The sequence below is a fragment of the Podarcis melisellensis genome (genome assembly GCF_964234715.1).
Source record: "Podarcis melisellensis genome assembly, chromosome: 6".
Taxonomy (NCBI): domain Eukaryota; kingdom Metazoa; phylum Chordata; class Lepidosauria; order Squamata; family Lacertidae; genus Podarcis; species Podarcis melisellensis.
In genome coordinates, this window is record NC_138538.1 from 61,134,773 (window position 1) to 61,158,621 (window position 23,849).

The 23,849-nt window shown below is 43.1% G+C and overlaps 1 protein-coding gene and 1 long non-coding RNA gene across 3 annotated transcripts in view; one reads left to right on the top strand and one right to left on the bottom strand.

Moving 5' to 3' along the window:
* LOC309372363 overlaps positions 1-23,849 on the bottom strand; it is a 130,272-nt gene that overhangs the window by 29,423 nt on the left and 77,000 nt on the right. The window contains exon 3 of the long non-coding RNA XR_014169454.1: positions 15,373-15,439. This is a non-coding gene — a long non-coding RNA (uncharacterized lncRNA). The remainder of the gene's footprint in view (positions 1-15,372; positions 15,440-23,849) is intronic.
* Positions 4,049-23,849, top strand: part of AK4 (adenylate kinase 4) — a 34,977-nt gene continuing 15,176 nt past the window's right edge. Inside the window, exons 1-2 of one of the 2 annotated variants that reach the window (XM_081915894.1) lie at positions 4,049-4,252; positions 5,168-5,322. In XM_081915894.1, the coding sequence (XP_081772020.1) occupies positions 5,178-5,322 (145 nt within the window). In that variant the 5' untranslated portion in view covers positions 4,049-4,252; positions 5,168-5,177. Of the gene's footprint in view, positions 4,364-5,167; positions 5,323-23,849 lie in introns of both variants that reach the window. The other variant, XM_081915893.1, reaches the window with a different exon arrangement.

A 23,849-nucleotide genomic window follows, 5' to 3' on the forward strand; every position in this document is an offset into this window, starting at 1 on the left:
GTTTGATTTCGGAAACTGCTGCTGTTTTGAAGCACAATGGTAAACAGCTTCTTTTCCTGCTTTTTAAAACATCAATAATAAGCCGGAATGCCAGGGATTAAGGGTAGTTTACATGTGTACACACACACACACAAACACACACACTGGTGGTGCCTCACAATTGGTATTCATGCTCAGAACCAAAGGTTTGAATTGACTGCACTGAAAAAGCATTCGGATGCAGGTGACATACAGTTCTGTGGCTGTTTAATTTCTGGTGGCAGCTTTACACATGCAAATAAGGGCTGCAGCCTCCTTTACTATTTTAAATATTGGCATGAGCCATGAACTTTCAAAGATCCAGTATTCACACAAAATAGCATAATGGTGTATGTTGGACCTTCAACAGTTCATGTGGCATCTTCACTGTAAGCCCCTCAAGCGTGGCACAGCTTCAGTGGCTGCCTCCTTCTCCTTCTCCTGTGGAGAGGAAGGAGGGCCAAAGGAGCCCCTCACCAGTGGCAGTGGCAGCAGCAGGAGGAGGAGGAGCCAGTGACCACTGAAACTATGCTGCTGATGCATTCAGCTCCACCCCGGCTCCTCCCATTGCACGCACAACACCACGTGCATAATGTTGCCCCCCCCCCATTGCCCTTGCAAGCTGTTGCCTCTGCGCTGGAAGGAGCTCAGAGAGAAGAAACACCATGGTGCATCTGAAGTTGCCTCCATCTTCCCCAGCTGCAACAAACATGTCTCTTCCTTATCAGCCTCTACAGCCACAGCAGGCACTGCAACCTTCCAACAGTTTGACTTCGCCCCCAAAGGCGAACTCCTACATTGTCTCCCGAGGCAGACAAATGCCAACATTGCATTTTATAAAACAAAATATAAAAGTTCAGGCGGTGTAAATAAAGCAATAAAAGTTCAGGCAGCATATAACAGCGGTATGAACAGCACCATTAGAACGGAAACCTTCCATTAAAACAGGAATGCAGAGCCTCTGGACCAGGGGTCAAATACAGCCTTCCTGGCTTGTCTAACCTGTGTTCAGGATTCTCCCCAAGCCACATCCCTCACAGGCCTGGAGTGTGGCTGGAATGTGTCTTTGAATTCTCCTAATGCTTTTTGCTTGTCTATAGGTTCCATCTGCACTATATATTTGAAGCAGTATAACACTACTTTAAACAGTCATCACTTCTCCTTAAGGATACTAGCTATTGTAATTTGTCAAGGGTCCTAGGAGTTGTTAGGAGACAATTTGCCTCACAGAGCTTCAATTCCAAAAGCTCTCATGGAAGAACAATTGATTGTTAAACCACTCTTGTCATAGAGAGGCAGAGAGGGACTGAATACGGAAAGTAGCCTATTGTAGGAACCTAACATTCACATTGGGGTGCGGGTGGTGCTGTGGTCTAAACCACAGAGCCTAGGGCTTGCCGATCAGTGGTTCAAATCCCCGCAACAGAGTGAGCTCCCGTTGTTCGGTCCCAGTTCCCGCCCACCTAGCAGTTCAAAAGCATGTCAAGTGCAAGTAGATAAATAGGTACCACTCCGGCTGGAAGGTAAACATGATCTGGAAGCTGTCGGTGGACAAGCACAGGCTCCCTCGGCCTATAGAGTGAGATGAGCACGCAACCCCAGAGTCGTCCAGCCCTGACCACCGCTATTATGCAGGCTGCAGAAGGTTGTCCAGAAGGAAGTGCAGTCCTGAGGCTGAGAAAGGTTCAGCCAGAATAACCCACAGCACACTTTGACCTCTCAGACATCCCTCATGGGATATTTCTCCCAGGTTTATTGTGCTGCAGAAACGAACAGTTCCATGATTCTCCAAGTGGTCAGAAACTCAAAGCAGTGCTCAGATTTATTACTATTTTATGAAGCATCCTTTTGTGAAGAGAGTGTGAGAATATCTCTACGTTCAATACACACACACAGCCTAAAGAGGACGAGTATGTATGTCAAGCATGCTCAAGTAGCCACAAAATATGGAGTGAAATTTCGCAGATTTGTACTTGCACTTAGCTTACAGACTCTGGGGTTGCGTGTTCATTTATTCAATTTCTATACCACTCTGTGGTGCAGCAATAAAACTGCTAGCACATTTGCAAAGCTAAGCAGGGTCCAGTATGCTTTCAGCTTGGAAAGGGGGCCACATGTTGGATCCCTTCCAACTCTACAATTCTGTGATTCCTCTGAGGATCACGGAACAGTTTATAATATAAAATATAAAAACACAAAAGTGCACTGCATAGTAACAAACACCCCCCCCCCTTTAAAAGGCCATAGACTGCTTAATTAGCCAAAGGCTTAGGAGAAGAGGAATGTTTTTGCCTAAAGATATGTAACAAAGGTGCTGGCTGAAGGTCCCTGGGGAGAGCATTCCACAAGCTCATGTTGCCTCCTCTAGACCTCTCATCAACTTTGAATAATCAACAACCAGTGCAATCTTAAAACAGGTTTACTCAGAAGCAAGCACCATTGAAGTAAATGCAATTTACTCCTTGGTAAGTATTGTTACTAGATAAATACTTTCAAACACAAGGGGACTTGATTCTGAGTAACCAATTGCATTTTAAATTTAAAAAATGTTACAAAACGGCTTGCAGTTTTGTAGTTAGATTCCCCCCTCCAAATTGAAAGCAAACTTGTTTCTTCTAAAGATAGCAGAGACTGATGAGCCATGCTGCATATGAAGCTCATATGTAGATGTTTGTGATCCAACACAAGAAACTGCTTAAATGTTTCTATTTTCCTTCCTTGCCTTTCAATTTGTTATTATGTGATGTCTGAAACATTATTTCCATTATAATTCTAGTTTTTGCCTGTGGTAGTCCAAGGATTGTATAAGGATAAGACTGGGCACCTGTCCTTATAAATCTAGCATAAAGGGGTCTCTGGTCCATATTTTAATTATTATTAGGGATTGTGCATCCACAGCATGAGGAGAGGGTTGCATGCATTTCCTAATTTGGGAGGTGGGGGCCTTAGTAAAGCAGGTATAAAAATGACTCCCAGGGCCTTAGTACTTCAAGGCTGCAATGTACTTTTTTTTTGAGCAGACATGTATCAAGTTCAGCTTTGTGGCTTGTATTTTTGTTATACAGCATATGTGTCAGGTTGTACATTCTGCAGGAGGTGTTTTGCCCTCAGAACTTGGGTACAGAAACTTTTAATGTTGAATGTTGTCGATTCAATGAGTAGTGATAGTTATGTAAAAAAAAATGTAGCTGCATTAATTGTAATATTTATATCCATCTCAGTGAAAAAAAATTGTTCCATAGATCTCTGCATTTTCGAGGGGTGGGGGAAGGAAGAATTTCTTCCCCCGCCTCCAAAATGTGGCTGTTCTTTAAAAATTCCACCACGTGTCTTGTCGTCTTCCTAGACGTTGCAAACCTACCAATTAGCAGTCTTGTTAGAAGGTTGTTTCTTAATGTGTGGGTGTGCTTTTTTGTTTTTTGTTTTAAAAAGTCATACTGGGCAAACTGCATGATACCGCCTCGTCTAATAGAATCAAGGCAACTTCCGAGTAAGCAAGACTCCGGCTGCAAATAATTGTTCCCTACTCGCTCGGTGCCAGCAGGGGGACCCGCTGCCTTCCTTTTTCTCTACTGCGTTTCCAACCCTTAAAATTAGCAAAGAGGACGGAGAAACTCTGCATCCGAGGAACAAACTTCCAGGTTTCAAATAGTTAACAACAAATAGTACGCTTTTGATAAAATGATTGCTTCTACCTCTAGACTACTCGCTGCTGATTAAAAACGTTTCCTGCACGAGCTGTCCCGCCCGCCATCCTTTGTAACATTACGAAACAGCGCCTACGTATCAAAAACCCCCATTTTAAAAATCACACATTGCCCAGTTGCACCTACATTCCAGCGTCTTCCTATAAGCAAGGTGGGTGGAGAAGGGCGGGACACGGTCGACTGGGCTGCTGGGATACGTAGTTCAGCCGAGCGGCAGAGGTTAAAGAACGGTAGGCTTTTAAAAATGCAGTACTACAAATCCCGAAGTTCTTTGCTTCCTACAAGGGGCGGAGTTCCCCTCGCTGTTGTCTACATACAACTGGCATTTCTTTGCTTTAATGATGTGCTGGGCTGGCTGCTGCTGCCGCCGCCGGCGCTGCTTTCGCGGGCAGGATGAGTAATTGAGAGCAGCAGTTTGCCTTTGCAGGCGCTCACTCTCTCCTCTTAAAGGCGCAGGCAGAGCAGCGGGACAGCAAGGGGGGTGCATTGCGAGCTTGTATTTTTTCATTGGATGTCAGAATAGCGAGGTAACATGTGAAACAATCAGTTGAACATTTTAAAAACGCCATTTTGCGGGTTTATTTGCTTTCCTGGTGTTCCCTCGGCTCTCCTCTCTTTTATAACGCTCCAAAGAAGTGGTGAGTTGACTTTTCTTGCTCTTTACCCTAACAGGCTATTTTTGTTTAAATCTGGGCGTGGGTCAGTTTTCCCGACTAGGATAAAAGAATGGACCGCGTTGCTTGCTTGCGCCCCCCCCCCCCCGTTCAGGATTCAAAAGTTTTCTGGGAGTTTTCTAGGGGTCTCTAAGCCAAGTTAGTGTTTGGGGCTCTCAGATTTTTTCTAGCCTGCTTCTTTAGCGGACGGCAGGGCTGAATTTCACTCATAACGGCGCGAAGGAAGTTTCATTATTGATTTCTGTGGAATCACTGCTGCCGCTTAAAAGGCGTTTGGGGAGACTTTGTCCACGTGCAAAAAAGGCGAGGTGGGGAAGGGAGAGTGCACACGGGCATAGCTCTCGTTCAAACTTTTGCAATTGTGTGTTCCATATTGCTTTCTCTGCCTCTGCATTTATTTAACTGGCTCTGGGAGGAAGGGATTGGAAGTGACAAACCACCATTCAGTTCTCCGTTCTCCACCCCTCGCGGGGAACATTCCTGCCTCGTCTCCGGAGGTGATGGGCGGGAGGGAGAAAGTTTTGCTAGATCAACACGGTCGGAAACGACTGCTGTGGCGCTTGCTCCGGACTTGGAATGATTTGAAATCTGGGCTGTCCTCCCAGGGCTGGGGTGGGGGGGTGTTGTGACACGGAAGCAAGGGCAGTTAGGAAGCGTAGGACGGCACCGTATGCAATTCTCTGATAAGACAGAGCGTTATGGGAGCTGCGCTCTGCTTTGCAGGTTTTACTGGACGTCACGGTTTTGACTCTTTGCTTCTTCTGCTAGATTGGGCCCAATGGCCTCCAAGCTTCTGCGAGCTGTTGTCTTGGGTCCCCCGGGCTCCGGCAAAGGAACCGTGTGCGAGAGGATCGCCAAGAGCTTTGGCCTCCATCATCTTTCCAGTGGACAGTTTTTAAGGGAGAACATCAGAGCAAACAGTGGTAAGTAGGGGGGGGGGGAGGAGAGTCCTCCTCCTGCTTGAGATCAAGTACGTGCTTTGCTGCATGCAAAAGATACATTCAGAACGGAGCAGATCAGTTGCAGCAGCTGTCTTCCAGCTCTTTTTCGTGATTTGTTCAAAATGACTGTACACAGTTCCTCTAGGAAAGGAACAGATTGGCATGTGTTGTTTTCGGAGGGGGTGGTAGCGTGTATCATCGGAACCTGCACTTTGGAAAGGGCTTCATGTGGAGTACTAACTTGGGAAGAGGACTACATGATTTAACATTGCACCTTCCCTCTCCATGCTGTCTTAGGGACTTGTGCAAAAGCTGCAATATGAGTGCAGGGCGAAGATTAGAACCAGTTACATGGGAGGGAGAGAGCAGCCTTTCCCCCAGTATTCTGAGAGCTGGTTGTGAAGTCCTCTGTTTAATCTAAGCTGACCTGCCATCCTATATCTACACAGTATCCTGTATTGCCCGAAGCAAGCTCTATATAACTTGGTGATGCATACTTCTGAATAGTCATGCAAACGATTACACTGTAAGATTTCAACACCACCACTTCTGTATTTCAGTTAGTAAGGCTGGAGATTGTGGACAAGATGCTTGGATAGGTCACTTGTGTGTGCTCTGGACCCTTGTCCCTCTTGGCTGATTAGAAACTAGCAGGAAGGGAACAGTTCTTGGAGGAAACTGATTTTCTAGATTCATTTCAATCAGGGTTTAAACCCAGTTTTGGTGCAGAAACCAGGGGCGAAACTAGGCATGATTTTTCCCAGGTCAAAGATGCACATTTGTGTATGCCAGAGGTTTTAAACCTTTTTGATTCCACGGCTCCCTTGACCAACTGTGTTCTTTCTGCAGCACCGCATGAGGCTCAGAAGCCCAGTTATGTCACCCCTTTCCTGCAGAGCTGGCAGCCTCTCATGCTTTTTTGAACATGCTCCCTTGTAGAGTGTTCCCTCAGCCTCCTCTCTCCTCTCCCCTCTCCTTGGGAGTCCTCTGGGCAGCTGCTACCGCTGCCCCTGGTCTTTGAGCTGCCCCCCTGTTCCAAAGAGAGGTGCCTCTTCACACTGCTCCACAGGGGCATGGGACTTGTCTGTCCATTCCCAACAGCAAGGGCTGGCACACTGGCTTGCTGGGCTTCCTTACCTGCTTGCTTGCTTGCTTGCTTAGAGGCTACCTCAGCTCGGGCAGCAGTACCCCCTGGCCAGCCCCAGAGGCACCATTCACCTGCTGACCTTGTGGCCAGGGCTGCTGCAACAAACAGCTGCACAAGTCTTTGCGAAGCAGAGACACCATCAGAGGAAGCAGGGAAGGGAAGAGGGACAGAGGCTAGTTGCCCGTGGCACCCCTGACCACAATTCAAGGCATCCCAGGGTGCCACAGCACACTGGTTGAAAACCACTGGTGTACATACACAGGCTGGGAGCCTCAATGGCACTCCTCTGGAGGCTTCACTGGGGGGGGGGAATCCTGGCTAGTCCCCCCCCACAGCTATGGCTCTGACAGAAACTCCTTTGATTGCCCTGTACGATGACCTCTGTCGGAGGAGAGAGAGGAGAAATATATTCCTGTTAATTCTCCTCAACCTCTCAGCTGTGGCAGACCTTGGAGTCTCAGATTTCAGCAATGCCCTGTGCAACTCCAAAATTTGGTCTCCTTGCCTTCCATTCTACATCTTAGTTGTGGCGTCCCCTGCAGCCCCCCTGAGGCTCTGCGCCCCGTGTGACTGTATCAGTCGCACTCTCCTAAATCAGCCTCTGCTCTCAGTGGCTTTCAATATCATCAACTGTGGTATCCTTCTGTAGCAGCTGTCTGAGTTGGGGTGGGTGGCACTGCTTTGTGGCGGTTCCCTTCCTCCTTGGGTGATCATTACCAGAGGGTGATGCTTGGGGAGTGTTCTTCAGTTCCATGGAGTTTCCATGTGGGGTTATTCAGGGTTTGATTTTCTCCCCCATGCTGTTTAACATTTCCATGAAACTGCTAAGTGGGGTTATCTAGAGTTTTGGAGTATGTTGTCAGAAATATGTTGATGACAAACATGCAGGTGTGGCGGTGGATGTACTCACAGTAATACCCTATATATATAGGGCAGGGGTCAGCAAACCTTTTCAGCAGAGGGCCTGTCCACTGTCCCTCAGACCTTGGGGGGTGGAATGAATGAATTCCTATGCCCCACAAATAACCCAGAGATGCATTTTAAATAAAAGCACACATTCTACTCATGTAAAAACACGCTGATTCCCGGACCGGCTGCAGGCCAGATTTAGAAGGCGATTAGGTCGGATCTGGCCCCCGGGCCTTAGCTTGCCTACCCATGCTATAGGGTGTTGACATGTTGCAAAAAATGTGCTCTTTGCAATCAGCTTTGTTAGGCTGCAGATATGCTCTTAAGCACATTGGCTCCCAGTCACTTGTAGTCTTTTTTATGCATGTGCAGTTTTCTGGTATAAATATCAGCCTTTATTGCACATTTTTGGCTTTGTTAGTCATATCTTATTCATTCCCCAACATTGCCATTTTATCAGTTTGTTAAAAATGTAACAAAGATGAGCCTTGTAAATGATGCATGTTACCAAGTGTTTTGATAAATGAAAATGTCACTTAGCTCCCTAAATGGGAAGTTTTTTATTTAGACTGTAGCATTTAGAAAGCATGCCACACAGGACAGAATTTAGGATCAGATGCTGGCACCAACAGCTGGCCCCATTCCTGTGCCAAAACAATGACAGCCATCTGCTTCCAAAAGGAGACCCTGACTTGGTACAGGAATACTTTTTTAAATAATCCCCTTTTCCTTTAAAGAGGATAGCAGACATTAACATCTTTAAATCTGGCAGCCAGTTTATAACACTGATGCAGTTTTGTGCTGTTCTTCCTTGCATTGCATAAGATCTTGTTTTATAGGTGTTTGCTCCACTACAACTGCAGAAGGGAGTAGGAGCAAGCTGCCTATCTAATCACTGCCTTGTACATGCGGCACATTTGAAGCTGAAATTTGAACCCATAGCCAAAATGTCAGAATTGACTTATTCTAAACATTTGTTGATAGAATTTGCCTCAAGTTCCCCAGGACTGAACTTTGGCATTTAATTATGTAGCTATTCTTCATTCTCCTACTATGTAATTATCCAGTGGAATCCAGAATCAATAATTGTGCCTAAAAACTATCAATTTGGTTTTGCGCTTATGCATTGCTGTATTACTTAGTCTCGTAACCTCTATATGGCTTTTTGCAAAATCGTGAACAGATGCATGCAAGCCACACACTGTACTATACTTACATTGCACGTTTGCTTAATAATGGAGAAGGAATGATAAGTATCGGTTTATCAATTGGGGCAAACTTTCCTCTCTTTTATCACTCCTGTTAAAACCAGTGGCAAACCTGCTTGCTTAGCATGGGCTGGATCATGCCATGGATCTTGTCTGTATCAAAGAAGCATGTGATTATATAACCTGATACTAACTACAGTCCTTGGAACCAAGTTGCACTGATTTCAGTGGAGTTCATTTCTGAGTAAATGGGTTTAGGCTTATAGCCTTCATGTTGAGCCTTCCTAAGTAGCAATTTTGACAGGCTTACTGAGCCTAGTTGCAGCTGTTGAGCACTCTGTTAACGTGCTGACATCCCAATTATTTAAATGGGACTTGGTATATCTAACTGTGGGTGGCGGGTTATTTCAGCCCGGCAGAGTTTCTGTGGAACAGGTGGCTTTAAGCCCATTGTACTGAAGAAATTAGTTCAAAATATGTCTTAAGTGCTTCTTTAAATGCTGAAAAGTATTCTGTCCCCTTATGCATGAATTGTTATATTGTTGAAAGCAAAAAGGGAAAATAATGAAGCTGTTTCCCTTTATATTCAGTGTATCTTTCAGGAAATAAGCGGCAACAAGCAGATACATGTTCTCATTTTCCCCCATCTTGTGAGGATGAGAAAGTACAGTGCTTTCAACTTTATTTTTTTTTTAAATATTTTTATTAGTTTTTACACATATTAAGAACAATACAAAACAGACACAAACATCAAAAACAAACAACAAAAATTGACTTCCCCATGCCTCCCCTTCACCACATCCTTGTTTTGCCATTTTTTCGAGCAACTCGTCAATCGATCTTTAGTCAAGTCCCTTCTGAATTTTCTTAAAGTTTATGATTTACAGCTGTAATTCTTTGTTTCTTACCCCTTAACATCTTATCAGTCCACAATTTTACAATAGTTTTTTAAATATGTTTTAAATTTCCCCCAGTCCTCTTCCACTGTCTCTTTCCTCTGGTCACGGATTCTGCCGGTCATCTCTGCCAATCCCATATATTCCGTCACCTTCGATTGCCATTCTTCCAGAGTAGGTAGTTCTTGCGTCTTCCAATATACTTTGCCAACAGGATTCTTGCTGCTGTGGTTGCGTACATAAAAAATGTCCTATCCTTCTTCAGTGCTTTCAACTTTAGTGTAACTTTATTTTAATGTTTTAATTTATGATGAATGTAGCCTTTAAAATGCTGGATGGAAGTATTTCATGGTTTTTGATCCAAAAAATGCTTCCACTAATGTAAAAGTGGGAAGGGTTGTGGCTCAGCAGGAGACAGTCTGCTTTGCATGCAGAGTCACAGAACTGTAGAGTTGGAAGGGACCCTGGTGATCATCTAGTTCAAACCCTGCAAGGGAGGAGAATGCAGCTGTCCCATATGGGAATCAAACCTGCAACCTTGGTGATATCAGCACCAAGCTCTAATCAACTGAGCTATCCAGGCCAAGTAATGAACTTCCCAGGTTCAATATCTGCCATCCTCAGATAGGACTGGGAGAGAGACCTTTTGAAAATCCAGCAGAGATGCTGCTAGATGATATCGACAATCCTGATCTAGGTGGACCCATGGCTTAAGGATAATGCAACTTCTCCCCCCTCCAATGCTTCTGTGTAAGAGGAGGGAAGGACATCTTATTCAAATCCCCCTGCATCCCCAAAATTCTGTTCCAAAGGTTTAGGGCACTGTCCAGAAGGGGAGGAGAGGGAGCTGGAGGGGAAGGGGGAATTTGAGGAAACAGGCTCACCATTTCTTATGTTAGCATTACTGGCACAAAAGCTATTTCACTAATGGAACAGCACCATTGGATTTCACCCACTACCTACAAATTATTCAGGACTGTATCTTTTCTCATTTATTGAAGCAAATTGCTTCTCTGCTTCAGGAAGCAAATGTCTTCATGCCTTGTAATTATAACAAGACAAGAGGTTGTGGGGTGGGGGGGAGTGTGCTGCCTAGCTCTAGGGTTGGAAGCCTGTGGACCTCCATATCTTGTTGGCTTCTATTGTCCCTGGTATTGGCCCATGCAAGCTGGAGCTGATAGGAGCTGGAAGTTCATCAGGCTCTTGAAGGATTACAAGTTTTCCCACCCTAGCCTGGATGAATGTATTCTGATAGTGCTGTGAGGACAAAAATGCAGCATACTGATGAATGGAGCATATTTGAAATTTTGAATGCTGGTCATTCACTAGTGACAGCATAGAGTCTGCTGTGCCCTCATTCAATAACGGCAATAGTGTTAGATCTGGTTTGTTCTGCCTTTCAGCATCTACCCACTTAAGTGACTCCAAAACCCAGCAACAGGGAAGTAGTTCCATGGTTTAATTTACTGATTATATCCCCCTTTTCTTTCCCAAGGGAAGGCACAAGAGGCAAACGACAAACAGAAAACAATTCAGCTTAGCACAAAATATCAGAATGGTTAATATAACAAAATGCAGCATATATAAAATAAACCAAGGCTACATTCATGTCAAAACAATGACAGAAGAAATATATCCAGAAGAAATAATTCAGTATCAAAGGTCCTACTTCTGGCCTTAATATTCCCACCCTATGTTCCCATATTTGGCTTCATTTGTACAATGATGTTGGCTGCTTCTCCATGGGATAATCCCATACCAATACATGATATGTGCCTTGATTCTACAAGAGAAACACAGCTGTGTCTGGTATCATATTGAATGTACTTTTTCCATTGTCCCATAGTCAATTGTTTGAAAACTTGTTATAAATGAAGAGTCAGCAAGATACTCTGGATACTGTCCTAGGTTTGCCACCAGAGCTCACTCAGTTCTACATATCATTTGGGCAATTAACAAATTACTGATAAAAAGAATTAACAATAATCTTAATTGCACAAACCTAAGTTTCCAAGTATGCGGTTGAATTCTTTCCATCTGGTGGCATTTAGACACCCTATTTGACGAGTTTCTGTGGCATGTTAATAAACCTTGAGTTGCAAGGGTTGTTTTTTTAGTAAATGTCACCCCAGCTGTGTTTGGTGAAGATTTGAATAGAAAGATTATACTTGCCTGGCCCTTGCACCCTTAAGTGGTGATAGAATACCACTCGAGTTGATTGCATCACTGGATATTAAAATTCAGCATGACAGGTGTGTATGTGTTTGTTAGCAAGAACAAAGCTCTTTTTCTGATCTTTCTCTTACTCCATTGTTTCTGCATTACCCTCTTTGCACAGATACAGTATCTGTGTCGCTCTGTTATCATGTCCTTCTTAGCTAGTTGGGTAAATATTGGACAAATAGTAATTCAGTATCTGAAAGAAAAGTGTTGTTCTTATTGGTTACCTAGGAGATGCAATGTCAGATAAGAGAACTTGGGTAATTTAATGTTATGTTCCTCTGAAGGAGAGAGTGACAGATATATATTTTTTAAAAGCAGGGCATTAGTCTAAACACACTGAAACTTTCAAACTGGGGCAGGAAATAAAAGGTTGCAGGACGAAGGGTGTTATGGTGCAAGGATAATCCTTCTTGGATAAAGGAACTCAGTGTCCTAGAAAAAGAATTTGGTTTGCTTTTTTAATGAAAAGACTTAATTATATAGTTGTTTGCTATTTTTGTTTTGTTTTGAGTCGTTCTAGGGAGATGGGGGATTGAATGCAAGGCCAGATCCCAAACTCAACTGTTAGGATTTGCACATTTATAAATCTTTTCCACTATTGAATGAGAACAATATTGCGAATTGAAGTGGCCTCCTTCTGGTCCGGGTAAAGCTCTGTTACACACCTATGGCAGCAAGCCACTCACGCAGGTTAAAATCTTGCTCCTATTCTCAACTATAACACTAGGCAAGAAAAGTAATTGACTTCAGTTTATTATGGGCTTGCTGAAACCGTGTCTTCTTCTAATGGCAAACCCTGTCTAAGGGTTTATCCACACTGCCTCTTGTTCTTCTGCTTTCCCTCGGGAAAAACCACTCTTTAGTGCTCAGTTGGAGCAAACAGCAATTCAGCATTTTCCCAGATTGCCATTTATTCCCAGGCGGGTTTTCCCTTGGAAAGTAGTAGATCAAGCAGAAAACTGCTCAGACCCATGTTTTCTAGGCCTGGCACAAGTGGCAGAGTGGATGAGCCCTAAGGCTAGACAACTAGTTGCAGGAGACTGGTCTTCACTCTTTACCGAAAGATATCTGAAATTATTATGAATTTTAGTACAGTGGTACCTTGGGTTACATACGCTTAAGGTTACAGACTCCGCTAACCCAGAAATAGTACCTCAGGTTAAGAACTTTGCTTCAGGGTGAGAACAGAAATCGCGCAGCCGCGGCGCAGAGGCAGCAGCAGGAGGCCCCATTAGCTAAAGTGGTGCTTCAGGTTAAGAACAGTTTCAGGTTAAGAACGGACCTCTGGAAGGAATTAAGTTCTTAACTGTGCTTGGGTAGTACATGGTTAATCAAATAACAAAGTTAAAGGTCACCTTGATAATTTTTTTATGATCAAAAGGCACAATCCTTATGGTGTTACCTTCTCCTAAGCCTCACTTCTCCCACCCTCTGATTTGTTGGTGACTCTCCTACATCCAGGGGTGTAGCCAAGGTGGGGGACGGGGGGAACTGCCCCCCTAAATTAAGTAAAAAGTATTCCACTAACTGAGGTTCTGCCCCCTCATAACATGAAGCCTGCCCCCTAACATAAATCCTGGGTACACCCATGCCTACATTCTGATCTGTCCGATAATTCATTGGGGAGGCACAAGCAATACTGATGCTGATACAGCTTTCATCTCTTTGAGGCAATTTAATCAAAGGAGGGCTTCCCCCCTCATGGATAAGGTCCATAGGTTTGTAAAGTGTGTCTGTGGGTTTTTCATAAGTCAAAATTCTCTAATTCCTCATGGAGATCAAATTGTTTCACATGAATTTTCTGGATAGGAAATTGGGATTTAATTTTATATTGTACCTGTGTCTTTAGCATTTTTTTTTTAGGGGTTGCTACCATGTAAGTATGCAGTGCTGCTCTGCATCATGTCATAAAGATGTGGAACAACAAATGACCAAGCAACGCTTGTTGTTCAGACTTCTAGGCATATTCCAAAAGCAACACCTTTCCACCCTGCTCTTTTGTATCACCGCTAAATTCACTCTTGACTTCTTGCCAGCCCATATAGGTTTATCATAATCTGACATGCTTTCAAGTCTTCTACGATAAACAGTCACAGTTTATTAAACAAGAAACATAATCTGAGTGTGGAATCCTTGTTAATTATGGGGATCTTACCAAATCCAGGAGACTGCAATTTAAACCAATTGTAGGTTTTAAAATAACAATTCACCAAATGTAGCAAATGGAAATTCTCTATAAAACTAATCTTATGTATTTTATTGGACTTTCCATCTGCTTTATTTTATACCTAATGGTTGTTTTCTGTTTGGATGTTTGTTACCTTCAAACTTGTTTGGTTTTTTAAATGCCCATGACATTTTGTCTTTTTCTTCCCCAACCCAAATTCCCATCTAGTTCTGAGCCTTCAGGAAATGTCTTCAATGCAATGAAATGCAAAATACCATGATAAAAGCAATGGGTTTTTCCTTTGCCTTGCTAAAGTTCATATTGCTTCAGAACAGTACTGAGGATTGTTATAATGGCTTTTGGGTATTGGAAGAAGCTGGCCTTAATAGATGAACTCTAATCAACTTGGTGCATAATTTACTGTGGTTAGTGTAGGATTAACTACAGCAAATATGCATGCTTCCTCATTAATGAAAGCCTTTTGCTAAATTAAAGAAAAACTAGAGGTTTTGTTTTGAGGATTTTGGCCTTGATCATGATGGATAGAGTGCATTTGGCAAGTGAAAGCAGTTAAAGAGCTGTTTGAAGATACCTTACACATATGCCACATGTGTGAACCACATGCAGCAGTACTAATCATTGTAGTGACTGCAAAGACCCCCTGAGTGTGTAAATGTATGTGCAGTGGACTCAAACCAGGGCATGTTCAGACCCTCTGCTTTTCCAAGCTTCCCAATAGTACGGAGAAGAGCTTTCTGTGTGTATAGATATTCTCAATGAACACACATTCATTGGAGGTGGGAGCTTGCCACCCCAATGCAATCCACCTGCAAAAATATTCATTAGAAGTGCTTAAAAGGGCTCAAGACTGGCTATATAGCACTATTGATTTAATAGGGATTTGGGAAAGTTGCATGAATTAAAGTATAACGCAAGAATTCCGTGGGATTAGAACTCGCTTCAGTAACCAAAAGAAGAGCACTGTGGTTAAGCCAGGAGGACCATTTGCCAGTCTCACTGGAATACTTGTAGGGGAGGCTGTTCACATGTTTATTTGAGTTAGGCGGCAAGGAAAGAGTCAATCATGCTATAAGAATAGTTTCCTAATGTGGACAAATCTGTTACTACATCTTGATCACTCCATAGGACATGCTTTTAAGCATGTTTGAATAGTAAAAGATTTGGCTGTTTCCATTCTTCCAAAGAGTATTCCAACTGTGGATGTAATTCTGATACGTATTAATGATTGAGAATGTCAAAGATGAATTGGAATAAAAATATGATTTATAATATAAAATCCCTCAGCAGGATTTCAGCAGGAGGCCAGTTAAAGTGAGCTGTATTGTGAAGTTCTATATACAAGTATATGGAAGTGACACTTTTTAGGTTGAATTGGGCATGCTTTTAGAATGGAAGGTGTGCCTCCACATTTTTAGGGCAATTTTACACATGGGAATAGGCTGTCAGCCAATGTACACTTACTTGGGAGTTTATCCATTGGACTCACGGGAATTTCTAAGGACACATTCATAGAATTGGGCTGTGGAACCTGTTGGTGAAAACAGAAAATAAAACAAAAGCGCCATCTTATTAATGCCTACTCAAGAAAACTCTTATAGGATTGCTAGATGCTACTTATGTTAAAAGGGTTATTCTTTATTCCACAATAATAAAGGTATATAGAGTGCTCCGTTACTCGGCATCACTCTGTACACACTTGAGTTCATTAGTAAAGGTAAAGGGACCCCTGACCATTAGGTCCAGTCGTGGGCAACTCTGGGGTTGTGGCGCTCATCTCTCTTTATTGGCCAAGGGAGCCGGCGTACAGCTTCCGGATCATGTGGCCAGCGTGACTAAGCTGCTTTTGGCAAACCAGAGCAGCACATGGAAACGCCGTTTACCTTCCCACCAGAGCGGTACCTATTTATCTACTTGCACTTTGACGTGCTTTCAAACTGCTAGGTTGGCAGGAAGAGTTCATTAGTAACCAAGAGCAAATGTTAATTGCTTTTCTTATTAAATGCAAGTAAAATAAACATGCTAAATTAGATCACTCTCTAGGGCACCATGAAAACTGAAAATATTCTAATGCAAGTTTACCCGTAGCAAATTTCCCTGTGGGTAGTTACCCTAATTTGCATAGAATATTTTTCCTGGAAAAAGAGTTAATTATTTTCTGACTTTCAAATATCAGAACACTGGTTTTTCACAAGCACCATAAGTGATTTCTGCTAGTTATCTCAATTTAGGATTTATTGTCCTTTCCTAGCTAAGAAAATGTGGGCTGACCTCGTAAGCGCCAGCATTCCTTGGAAAGGCCAAGGACTGTATATTCATAAAGTATTGCTTTAATTCTCAGCTTTCTTTATAGTTACTGAGGCATATTCTGGGAATATGAAGCTTTGGTTCAAGGCCTTGTGGGTTGGGAGCAGAGAGATCTCCCCCCCCCCCAATTTTATATAATGTAACTTTTGATGCATGTGGCTCTTCACTTTATGATGAAATTGGTTATGATCTTTCACCAATTCCATGTTCGCCTTGCTAGGCCCATCAACTGGCAGGGCCTTTGTTCAACCTTTGTGCCTGAATGATGCACTTGGAAGGAGGGAGGACAGTTCATATTCCATCTTCCTGTTTCTATTCAAGCCATGGATGTGGCTCTTCTATGTCTGGTCTTGCCTGCATGAAGTGTCTCTTGCCATCTGACTTTGAAAAGCAGCTAAGGGATAGTTTGCTTCCTCCACCTCTTTCAGCTCCTAGGATAGGCATATGTCATCTCTCTCATAGAAATGGAATGCTTTCCATTGTGATACTATTGGCCAGTGGTGAAAAGAGCAGGTGCCTTTTAATTATAATCATAGGTGTAGGGTAATTTGTGACTCCATCTTTATTGTTATTCATTCACAGTTCTAGGGATGTGTTTGTGAAGGTAGCACTTTGATGCTGTACTTGAGCAGACAGATCTTACTCTCACCCCAGATAAAGACACTGAGGTTTTGAAAACAAGCCTGAGTCTGTGAATGAATTGCCGCACAAACCAACTCACACGAACAACTGTGTTGGGGAGTGGCTTTTCCTAGCAACAGTGCATTCTCAAGCTTTTAGCAAGGTTGTTAAAACAAAAAAAGCAATCAAGGAGATGTTATTACAGGTCATCTGCAACGGTTGGTTTCATAACTTGTGTTTTTCTAGTTCTCTTAAGGAGCATTAGCCAAGGCTGCAGTGAGGAGTGGAAAGAATGTCGATGTGCCTGTATACTAAAATCTCTTCAGTGAAAATCAAAATTGATCTTCACTGACACTATGTGTGCTCCCCATCTGATTTAAACTTGCTTTAGGTAAAATACCTTGCTTTAACCAGTGACTCATCTTCTTTACAGTATAATGAATGAGCTCACTTTTCAACATAAGGTTGATTATCTGGAATATGCTGTGTATTCAACTTCTTTATGCTTCCGGCAGGGAAATGCAAAGAAATATCCATTAAGTATTATAAAAAGCATTCCTAGCAATGAAGATGTGAATTAACAGTTTTTAAACTTTAGTATACCTTTTATCACTGGTAATGCTAATCCATTTGCTTGGCACAGTTACTTGCCCCTTCTGAAGGACTTTGTGTTAAGTTCCATATTAAAATGGGAACCTTCCTGTATCCCAGTTTGTGGTGATTTCTAGCTGACCCTGCCACAGAACTGTCTTGATACCTCTCAGAATTGTCCTAAATATTATTGGGGCTTGCTGATTTGGGGTTGAAATTTATTTTGCTTCTTTGTTTATAAATACGCCACCAAAAAGTGATTCACAATAATACAACCGTTGAAAATAAAGCTTCAGTTGGACCACAACACCAAGATGTGGTAGGGAGTTATTGAAAAGGTGTCTGGGAAGGTGATGGGATGAAAAGTGTTTGGTACAGATTAGGTGGCTGCCTACTAGAGAGAGAATGTTCGCAGTGGTGCTGCCTGTTTGTCAAAAGCCCTTCTTGGGGGGGGGGGGTCACTTGGTGTCTACATTGTGATCTTTTGGGCACCAGGTCTCAAATGTTTAGTGTTTTTAAAGATCATTTGCACTATGGTTGTTCCCTGTCACTGGTTTTACTTTGGAATTATTCTTCTCTTATTTTTATTGGCTTTTGGTTCTATGTTTGCTCTATGTTCAGGTTCTATGGGCAGTAGTAGCCCAAAGGCTGCATCCCCTCATGGGTAACTTTCTGAGGGGTGCATGCCAGAGGTCAGTGGAGCTAGCAATGTGACTATCGTCTTTGTATAGTTGGCTACAATTCCCATAATGCAAAAGTTAGTCTCTCACTCTCTCTCTCATGCGCATGCACACATGTGTTCCATTCTTCTTCCAAGCAAGCAAGAGGCATTAAAATAGTTCAAGGACATGTTCTAGGCAGGGAAAAGTACTTGAAGGGGGACTGTATTCAGCCCCAAAGCTCATCAATCAGCTCTTTGACTTTAAACTGCTCAAATAACTTGTTATTAGGTGGAATACAAATAGTGTAAATAAATACTCCTGATAAACAAAAGTGCCTGATGCAACTACTGATGGCCAGAACCATCCTTTAAAACACCCAGTGTGAGAGAAAATGTAATTCAAAGATGTAATAAGTGTTTTAGTTAAAACAAGTGTTTTAGTTGAGTTCCTAACTACTGTGCTGAGTTTCAGTGGTAACCAAGTTATGGAATACCCATCCCAGTTTCGATTGTTTGCAGCATTGGTGTCCCCCCTCAAAAAAAAAGTTGGGTTTTTTTTCTGAACAGGAGCTTGGGTTGTTCCATAATTAATAATTTACATCAGCTTAGTATAAAGAATAGTGTTTTGTATGAGAGCCAAACACTAGTTAAACAGCAGTCTTTTATGAAATGCTTCCAAGGTTTATGCTGCATTCACTTTAGCTAGAAGTTTTATCCCCTAGAGTTCTCTTTTATACCTGGGACATCCAGGGTTTGTAGTGCCCTAGAGGGCATCTAGAAAAAGCTGTGTTTATGTCCCTTTTCATTGCCCCATTCCAAGATGGGGCACCAATCATGGAAACCCACCCCCTTCAGGAATCCCCCAGATTCCATAAATCACTGGGCAGTATCCAACTAGTATATAACTGTGCAAATGGAATTACTCTTGCTTGAGCAGTGGGACTCCCCCCCCCCTTCTCCTCCCACCATGTGTCCCCTGCACCACACCCAAATGTTCTTCAGAGCAGATTAGGGGAGCACAAGGAGAGAAGGGAGAACATCCCATGGTGCAAGCTGCAGTCTTTCTGTTCATGTAAGGAGTTTGAATTATGGTGCTGGAGGAGACTCTTGAGAGTCCCATGGACTGCAAGAAGATCAAACACATCCATTCTTAAGGAAATTAGCCCTGAGTGCTCACTGGAAGGACAGATCGAGAAGCTGAGGCTCCAATACTTTGGCCACCTCATGAGAAGAGAAGAATCCCTGGAAAAGACCCTGATGCTGGGAAAGATGGAGGGCACAAGGAGAAGGGGACGAGATGGTTGGACAGTGTCCTCGAAGCTACCAGCATGAGTTTGACCAAACTGCGGGAGGCAGTGGAAGACAGGAGTGCCTGGCGTGCTCTGGTCCATGGGGTCACGAAGAGTCAGACACGACTAAACGACTAAACAACAACAAAACAAGGAGTTACTCAGTGTTACAGCTCTGTGTAGATCATCCTAATTGTCCCTCTATCCCTGCAGTCAGTCCAAATGTTACCAGGAGATGGTTGGTCTAGGGCAACATGGTAGCTATCACCATAACTATTAACCAGCTGTCCAGTTGAAGAAGAAAAAAATGTAGGGTATGGCCTGCCTCGTATAATGAACCAACAATGTTTTGAGACAACCCCATGCCCATGTTAGTCATGATGTACCAAGCCAATCCATTCAAGGCGATTTTTGGTTGTTTATTGAAATCTCCCAGAACCAGCATCCTGGGATTATCCAACAGTACCCCAGAAACCACCTCCACCAGCTCAGTGAGGAAGACTTCTGAGCAGTGTAGTGCACCAGCCGAATCCCTGCTTTGTATCTCTGGTGCCACATCGCATGTATGTATACTGCTTACTAACAGCCATGCCAAACAATAGTTTGCATGTATGAAACATATACCATAGATGTGATAGCAAGCATGCATATCACCTGGAACAATGTTTTAGGATGGAGTCGGTAAATGTATTCTGTGTGTATGAATTAGGCCATGACACACTCTTCTGTTATTTTGACTTTTGCTATGATGAATAGTAACTGGAACTGACAGCTGGTGCAGCAAATCTCAGAGCTGGCCTTACAAATATTTTCCCCTATTAACCCTGTAGGAAGGCAGGTCTGGATTTGTATCCTCTGTCATGCATTTCTGTTACAAGACCTGTGATCTCCTGTCCCATCCATCTTTATTTTGAACTGCTTCCCTGTCAGAGAAGACTTAAAAGCCGTGGTATTTGGTTTTTCTGTCTAGTATATTGTATCTGTTGTCTCTGAAATCAAAGATTCATTTAGCTAACAATGCAGCCTGCTGTAGAGAGGTTGTTCTAGCTTTTCTTGCAGAAACTATTGTGAAGAAATCAAAAAGCTTTGTTGTGTCATATACTAATAAAAGTATATTTAGGGAAAGGGTTAGACTGCTCCCTTTCACCTAGTAAATGAGTTGCAGACTTTTCCACTGCATTCTTGAGTTAATATGTAAAGGTACTGGTCAACTGAGAGCATTGGTAAGGAAGGGCTAGCTAAAGGAAGTTTGAATGGGTGAAAGGTTACTCAATCTTTAGGCATCTTAACATGCTGTATATATTGTTTAACAATTTAGCATATATGTAATGTAATGGCTAAATTATCACCAGATAAAAGATGGCTTAATATGAATTTGTAGTACTGGGGGATAAATGTGCCTGGTTAAAAAAATAAATAAATAAACTTAATATCTTTCTGGAATAAACTAATAACTATTTATTTATTTATTTATTTGCGCTATGGTCTAAATCACTGAGCCTAGGGCTTGCCGATCGGAAGGCCAACGGTTCAAATCCCCGCGATGGGGTGAGCTCCCGTTGCTCGGTCCCAGCTCCTGCCAACCTAGCAGTTTGAAAGCACATCAAAGTGCAAGCAGATAAATAGGTACCACTCTGGCTGGAAGGTAAATGGCGTTTCCATGCGCTGCTCTTCTTTCGCCAGAAGCAGCTTAGTCATGCTGGCCACATGACCCAGAAAAACTGTCTGCAGACAAACATCAGCTCCCTGGCCAGTGAAGCGAGATGAGCACCGCATCTGGACTTAACTGTCAGGGGTCCTCTGTCATCTTATACAGTGGTACCTCGGGTTAAGTACTTAATTCATTCTGGAGGTCCATTCTTAACCTGAAACTGTTCTTAACCTGAAGCACCACTTTAGCTAATGGGGCCTCCTGCTGCTGCACCGCTGGAGCACGATTTCTGTTCTCGTCCTGAAGCAAAGTTCTTAACTCGAGGTAATATTTCTGGGTTAGCGGAGTCTGTAACCTGAAGTGTATGTAACCTGAGGTACCACTGTACCTGTCTCTGTGTTAGCCTTCCCTAAAAAGAAAATCCAGTCAGGCAAGCTGAAGATGATTTATTTAAAGCATTTTCACCTCACTTGTTAACTGAAGCCTCAGAATGGCTTACAATAATCTGTAGTGAGACAGTTTCTGCCCTCAGGTTTATAATCTGAAAAACATTATGCACAGGGAAAGGGGGTAGGGAGTAAAGAAGAGAAGAGAAGAGAAGAGCAAGCTCACACACCAGTTCTTAAAAAATCCTGTTCTTTTAACGGCCAACAGGGATGGAAACAGTTCAGATAGCCTGATGGAATGGCTGCTGGTAGGTGATAGTTAACTGAAGGCCAAAGGAAGTTGGTTTACTAGAAGGAGTGATGGAAAATTTGTGATTCTCTACTCTTCATCAGCTCTTAGCAGAGGCAACAGACCTGGGATAGTTTGGTCAGTAGAGCATGAGACTCTTAATCTCAGGGTTGTGTGTGAAACCCCTGTTAGGCAAAAGATTCCTGCATTACAAGGGGTTGGACTAGATCACTCTTACGGTTCATTAAACCTCTACAGTTCTGTGAGTGTTTGATCATACGCCTGTAACCTCTATGGGTTGTTTTTTTGGGGGGGGTGGGAGGGTGTTTTCAGACCAAGGGCCACACCCTTTCCTAAACAACCTTCTGAGGGGTACATGCCATTGGTGAGTGGGGCCTGAGGCAAAAGTGGAAAGTGCAACTAATAATAAAATAAATAAATAAATAATTTAGACCCTGCCCATCTGGCTGGTAAATTCTACCTTTGTACAGTACTTTCCACACATCTGTCCTCTATCCAGGAAAGCCAAAGGCATCATCAGAGCTCAATGACACATTCCAGTAAGGCAAAAGTGTGTTTGTGGGGGGGGGGGTGTTGAAGCAGAACTAGTGAGGGGTGTGGTCTGCGGGTAGGAAGCAGGGGTGCCAACTTGAATAAAATATGGGAGGGCAGGCAAGCCCCACCCCACAGAAGCGATCACCTGGCGCTACATGCACACCCCATTTGAATGTCTTGTTCCCCTTGTCAGGACTCTAATCTCATTTTACCAGCTGTCTGGCTGCTGCTGTTCCTGTTCTGACAGGCAGGTGGATTGATTACATGCTTGTTTTAGGTCTTCTATAAACCAAGATAACCTGCTTTTGTGGAAAGTACATTTTATCCTGTTTTGAATAATACAGTTCAATTAAAAACAATGCTTGTGATGTCACCTCATATGCTATCAAAAAGCAAATTTAAAAATGCATTCTGTGTACTGTCAAGGATCTAGAACACTATTCTAAATGTTACTTTAGTAACATTCAGATACGAATAGCTTGCTGAAAAACTATTCAGGGTGTTAATAGCTATTTTGCATCATGTACAAAAAGCAGGGGTAAAGTGTAAGGTGTTTTGTTTGTTTGCTGGGGGAGTATTTATTGAGTGCTCATTTAAATTCCTTTTCAATGTTTTGAACTCTTTCGAGCTTAGGTCTTATTTCTGTTCAGAGCTAAAATGAAATGTTCATGTTGTTACATGCCCAAGCTATTGAATGCCTGGAAATGTAACAGCTCAGTTTACTCTGTCAGGAAGTTGCTTTGCCAGATAAGTTGTCTGTCATGCATTGTTTCCTTTTACCTCTTCTCTCTCTCCCCCTCCCCAGTTACATCTCTGAAGCTTCTAATCTGAATCTTCCTTACATGGCAAATTATTCATAGCATGGAGAATACAGGGAGAGTGTTTTTTATCCCTTTCTCATAACACTAGAAATCGTGGACATCCAGTTAAGCCTAGTGTTAGACTATTCGGGACGATTCCAGCAGCAGATAATTAAACTATGGAACTCTATGCCACAGGAGGCAGCAATAGCTACCAGCCTAAAAGGTAAAGTGACCCCTGACCATTAGGTCCAGTCGTGACCGACTCTGGGGTTGCGGTGCTCATCTCACTTTATTGGCTGAGGGAGCCGGCTACAGCTTCCGGGTCATGTGGCCAGAGTGACTAAGCCGCTTCTGGCGAACCACAGCAGCACATGGAAATGCTATTTACCTTCCCGCTGGAGCGGTACCTATTTATCTACTTGAACTTTGATGTGCTTTCAAACTGCTAGGTGGGCAGAATCAGGGGCCGAGCAACAGGAGCTCACCCCATTGCGGGGATTCGAACCGCCAACCTAGCTGACTTTAAACGTTGAGACAAATTAATAGAGGAGAGGACTATTGATGGTTTCTAGTCATGGTGGCTCTGCTCTACCTCAGAGGTCAGCAAAATTTTTCAGCAAGGGGCTGGTCCACTGTCCCTCAGACCTTGTGGGGGGCCGGACTATATTTTGGAGGGGGAAAAATGAACAAATTCCTATGCCCCACAAATAACCCAGAGATGCATTTTAAATAAAAGGACACATTCTACTCATGTAAAAACATGCTGATTCCTGGACCGTCTGCGGGCT